Source organism: Palaemon carinicauda, chromosome 3 (assembly GCF_036898095.1).
Source record: "Palaemon carinicauda isolate YSFRI2023 chromosome 3, ASM3689809v2, whole genome shotgun sequence".
Lineage (NCBI taxonomy): Eukaryota > Metazoa > Arthropoda > Malacostraca > Decapoda > Palaemonidae > Palaemon > Palaemon carinicauda.
The window spans coordinates 17,975,559-17,981,722 of record NC_090727.1 but is presented as its reverse complement, the minus strand read 5'-3'; the positions used below and the strand labels follow the sequence as shown (position 1 = coordinate 17,981,722).

Here is a 6,164-nt window from a genome sequence, read left to right as displayed (position 1 = left end):
GTATTTTCACAGGTATCCCTAGGCGCGTGCGCGCGCACACACACACACACACACACACACATATATATATATATATATATATATATATATATATATATATACTGTATATGACAATTTCTAAGTAAATTGTATGGCTAGGTAAAGTAATATTTGGAAATCAAAGGGCCTGAAATTACATATAAAAATCAGGCTATATATCAGTTTAGTGAGATCGGTGTTACTGTATGGACATGAGTCGTGGTATGACAATGAAAATATCTAAAAAAATTTGTAGATTTCAGAACAAAAGCCTCAGAAGAATATTGGAAGTTAAATGGCAGGACAGGACTAGAAATGAAACTATAAAAGAGATTACTCGAGTGCCATATGTGGATGAGATCATGGTGAGGGGCAGGTGGAGATGGTTTGGGTATGCTCTTCGCACTCCCCAAGAGAGATTAGTTCACCAAACCACCGATTGGGCTCCACAAGGCACTAGAAGAGTTGGAAGACTCAGACCTACATGGCTGAGGACTATGAAACGTGAAGTACATGATGAACGGAGAAGTATTGATTTAAAAGCTCAAAATAGAGACGACTGGCGAAATCTAACCGAATTCCTTTGCGTCAATAGGCTTAAGAGGAAATGATATAAATATATATATACATATATATATATACATATACTGTATATATATATATATATATATATATATATATATATATATATATATATATATATATATATATATATATACTGTATATATACATACTGTATATATACATACTGTATATATACATACTGTATATATATATATATATATATATATATATACTGTATATACATATATATATATATATATATATATATATATATATATGTCAGGCCTTCTCCATCACGAGGCTTAATACTAAACGGTATTCTAGAAGTTTTATTCCAGCTGTAACCAAGTTGTGGAATGATCTTCCTAATCGGGTAGTTGAATCTGTTGAACTTCAAAAGTTCAAAGTTGCAGCAAATGTCTTTATGTTGAAGAGGCTGACATAAGTCTTTTTATAGTTTATATATGACATATCTGTTTTGACGTTGTTACTATTTGTAGAATGATATATTGTTAATTTGTTCTCATCATTTATTTATCTCCTTATTTCCTTTCCTCATTGGGCTATATTTCCCTGTTGGAGCCCTTGGGCTTATAGCATCTTGCTCTTCCAACTAGGATTGTAGCTTGACTAGTAATAATAATAATAATAATAATAATAATAATAATAATAATATATATATATATATATATATATATATATATATATATAATTCACTGTTCAAGAGGTGAATGAAGAAATTTGACCTTACGGAAATTGCTGGTGTGAATAGTTTATAACACTTTATGCACACATAAGAATGTAAAAATGAAGAATTCCACACGCGTAGGCAACATTAATCCTGTATTAAGCAACCCCTATTAGAATAATCAGCAATGCTATTATTACAATTACCCCACCAGCAGAAGCAGCAGAAACAAACAGATTGTGCATCGCTTTCAAAGCAAGAAGCCTCGTTAATGCTATTACCCCTCATCAGCAATAACGTGAACATATTAATTTCAATATTGCATGTTCGTATATCCAGTCAGCAAATTCCTATCACTGGGGATCATTTGCAAATAAATTAAGTATTCTAAAGGGTAACTGTTGTTCAGAACTAGAAATAAAGCTATTATAAAAGGATAGTTTCCGGAGATACTGATACAATAAAGAGGCATTACTTGAGTTAAGACCACTTTGTATCACAATTACAGTGTAGATACAAGTGTTACTAATACAAAGAAAATTAATGACATACTGTATATCAACAGTATAATGAATTATCTCTACAAAAGTCTTCAATTTCATTTCATACAGATAAATGCTATTGTATTTATTCGAAGTAGGCTACTCACTAAGCACGACTTGACTGAAAACCTGATTTAATAGCCAGAAATTTATATCATATACCTAAATTATTATTTTAATATATTAAATATCTTTTTGGATATATAGGTAACCGGTTCTTGGTAGTAATTCCCATACCCTGCAACAGCTTACAGCTCTCTCTCTCTCTCTCTCTCTCTCTCTCTCTCTCTCTCTCTCTCTCTCTCTCTCTCTCTCTCTCTCTCTCTCTCATACAAAATAGCAACTACTTGGAATAGACTTCCAGCAGATGTAGTAAACAGGAACACAGTAAACAAGTTTAAGAATAAGTTAGACAAGATCATAAGAACTCTCTAAATGCTTAAAGTAAATCGCTCTACCAAAGAGTAAATGGAGTCTCCGCGGATGGACTAAAAAGTCTGTGAAACATCCAAAATTCTTGTAACTCTCTCTCTCTCTCTCTCTCTCTCTCTCTCTCTCTCTCTCTCTCTCTCTCTCTCTCTCTCTCTCTCTCTCTCTCTCTCTCATGTAAACAATTCAGTAAAAGTAATGAAAGTCGTAGAGAGATCAACGGCACTGACCTTAACCCTTTCGATCCTATTGGGTGATTTTTGTCCCAAGAATTTCTTAAATTACACTGAACAGGGATTTAACTGCAGTAAAGCCCATTGATTGGGATATTTCAGTGTTTTAGGGTTTCCTTGATGCCAGACGTATGAAGAGAAATATAATGAACGCACCCAGCGCCCACGTGTCGGTTGTCAACGTCAACAAGGTAAAGCTTCTTGTAAAGGTGAGTGAAAATTTTACGTTTTTTTCATATCAGCATATACTAGATGACATCATCTTATGTTTAGAATCAAAGTTAACATATCCGTGAAGCTTTGGGATTCGATAGGTCTTTCCAAGGCTTTGTATTTTTTATAATATTTGATGTTTTCTTTCCTTGGGATGAAAATGTCCCATCAGGATTTTTGGGTAATGAAAATTGGGATAATATTATCCCAGCAGTGTTTTCTTTGATATGAAAAGAAAATAACAAAACTAAATTTTTATTGAGAGTAAGTCCTTTTTTAGTGGCTGGTTGAGTATCTTTTTAAAGATTATAGTATGCAGGTGCACAGAATAGCCATCCTTGTTTACCTAACCTAACTTAGCTATTGTTTCCTTCCGATTTTCGACTCTAGGCTATATATATATATATATATATATATATATATATATATATATATATATATATATATATATATATATATATATATATATATTAAATATTGTTTTCTTGTGTTTTCTTGCAGATGAGTAAAAGAAGGCTAACGGAAGAGGAAATACAATTTGCACTGGAAGAGGATGACGACAATTATGAACCATCAGATACTGACAGTGATGGAACAAACGATTCTTCTTCAGATGAATCACAGGATGATACAGTCACAGAAGAGGAAGACCTAGAAGCACCCACTAGCCCAGAAAATGATTCGTGCAGACGTATGGAATATGTGTGGACTAAAGACACTACAAATTTTGTGCCTAAGCATGACATACCAGATAAGCATGACTGCATTGTAACTATGTCTGTAACAAGAGCTTCATCAGAGTTGGACATCTTCCTAAGATTATTTCCAAAGAGTCTTTTTCTACAAATAGCACATTACACTAACGAGAGACTTGATATTTTGGCTGAAAAGAAGAAAAAAAATATTCAACACACATGTCTCTCAGAGTTGATGGTAATTTTCGGATGCACACTAGTGATGTCTTACAATCGAGTACCTGCCATGAGAATGTATTGGTCAAGAAAGTCCTCACTAAGAAATGAGAAAATAAGCGAGTCAATTTCAAGGGATAGATTTCAACTAGTTTTTTCGAAACTGTACTTCAATAATCCATGTAAACCAGCAGAATCTTCCAAGATATTCTATGTAGAAGATGTGGTGAGGTGCTTGAAAAAAACTTTTCTTGCTGCAAGAACAGACAGCACATTTCAGTCCATAGATGAAAGCATGACAAAGTTCAAGGGACGTTCCAGCATGAAACAGTATTTGCCTATGAAACCAGTGAAACGAGGAATCAAAACCTGGGTAAGATCAGACTCAAATACTGGCTATGTGTATGACTTCAATATCTATCAAGGAAAGGAAACACAAGTTATGGAAGGAACTCTTGGTGAAAGAGTAATCAAGATGCTTTCAGAAACAATAAGGGCACCAGAAGTATGCTTATGTTTCGACAGATTTTTCACATCTGTTAGACTCATGTCTTCACTCCCATTTGCAGCAGTTGGGACTTGTATGCCAAATAGGAAGAATCTTCCAAAGCTTGACGTCAAACTTCAACGGGGAGAATCAGAGATGTACGTTTGTAATGAAGGCATTCTGGTAGTTTCCTGGCAAGACACCAAGTGTGTCACGATTCTGAGTAATTGTCATAATACAGAAATAGGTGTGACGCAAAGAAAAATTAAAGATGGAACAAAAAAAGATCTGCAGTGCCCTGAAGCTTTTATATTTTATAATGATCATATGGGGGGTGTTGACTTAGGGGATCAAATGATAACTCTGTATGACCTTGACAGAAAGAGCAAGAAATGGTGGATCAAAGTATTTTTCAGACTTCTAATGACAGCGGTGTACAATGCACATGTTACTCACAACGAAATCAACCACAAGAAGCGCCCTTTCATTGACTTCTTAGTAACATTAGCAGAATCTTTGATTGAAGAGGGAAGGGAAAATCTGCCACAGAGAAGAGTACGAAGTTTAGGACGGCCTTCCAAAACTTCTAAGGAGCTGAAGAATGTTGACCATATGCCCGTGCATGAAGAAAGCCGTCGAAGATGCATAAGATGCTCTTCAAGGAAGAAAGAAAAGCGAACAAGGTATCAGTGTCAAACATGCAAAGTTCCACTTTGTTTACAATGTTTTCCTATCTACCATACATAAACAGTTGAGTAAAAGCCTCCCAATCATATAGTTATCAGGCTGTTTTTCATTTAACTTTTTTCAAAGGAAAATATAATTATATTGCCTAAGAATTTTCAATGGTGTACGTGTTTTTTTTTTTTTCTCAGTTACTTATCCCAAAAAGCTACATTTATTTTGCCATTATATAGTTTGATGTTTTTTCTCTTCAGGTACAATATACTTATAATAAATGTACACTTATAACTTTGCATTTAATTCCAACATTCCTATATACGCAATATGTATTTTCAACTTTATTGTCCTAACTGGGATCAAACAATCCCAATTTGAATTTCAATATAACACTATAGGGATGTTTATGTCCCAGTGTAAAAAAACAAAGATAAGCTTAAAAAAAAACTTTGTAGTGAATATATATCATTATCTATGATCCAATGATGCCACTAAGCTCAACAGATGATTAAAAATTCAGCTGTGCAAAAGTAGGCATGAAATGGTATACTTGAAATATTCTCTTATTTTCCCAAAGAGCAATTTAACCGTCAAGATATGGGCCGGATATGATTCATAGAGAAATTAAGTTTGCTTTCTCCTTATCTCCTTTTCTAATTATGATTTATTAACTCCAAGTGTCTCCATAAGGTGTAAAAGGTTGTAATGTAGACGTAGAATTACACATGGCAGGATAACCATTTACAGTAAATATTAAACATTGATTCTTTAGGATGTTACTCTTTCATATTATTTGAAGAATATCATTCTACAGAAAAAGAACCTTTAACGGCCGAACAAAACTCTATAGAGAATTCAGGCAAGATTGTTGCTATGGAATAAGATCACCGAAAAACACAAGATATTAAGATGATGGATTTTTAAATGTCTTAGTATTTTTCTATTTCTGCCAGTTGAACTTTACGATATATATATATATATATATATATATATATATATATATATATATATATATATATATATATATATATATATATATATATATATACATATATATAAACACTGTTCTACGGAAACCTTGTAACATCCATTAACGAGAAACAGATTCCAAGGCTCCTCAGGGCTCAGTATTTCTGAAACTCGTGTGTTATTCACCTCCATGGTAGACGCTTATTTCCTCTCTGCTGATCAGTTGGAGAGGCGGTGCGCTGTTGCGGATTAAGAACGAAGATATTTGATATTTCCAGTTGCTAATGACTTCTTCGCTCTTTTCCTTAGTTACGATTCTCAACGGTTAAGGTACTGATGGAACTATTTGAGTGACAGTATCTGTGTAGAGTTCCAAGCATAAGCTCACAAATTTATGTATAAACATATGTATGAATGTCATTGTATGTT

At 33.5% G+C, this 6,164-nt stretch overlaps 1 protein-coding gene across 1 annotated transcript in view; it reads left to right on the top strand.

Annotated features, from left to right (window-relative positions):
* Nucleotides 1-2,620: 2,620 nt before the first annotated feature.
* The window catches only part of LOC137630931 (piggyBac transposable element-derived protein 4-like), a 38,250-nt gene continuing 34,706 nt past the window's right edge, over nucleotides 2,621-6,164 (top strand). Inside the window, exons 1-2 of the mRNA XM_068362467.1 lie at nucleotides 2,621-2,683; nucleotides 3,189-4,768. Of these exons, the coding sequence (XP_068218568.1) occupies nucleotides 2,621-2,683; nucleotides 3,189-4,768 (1,643 nt within the window). The remainder of the gene's footprint in view (nucleotides 2,684-3,188; nucleotides 4,769-6,164) is intronic.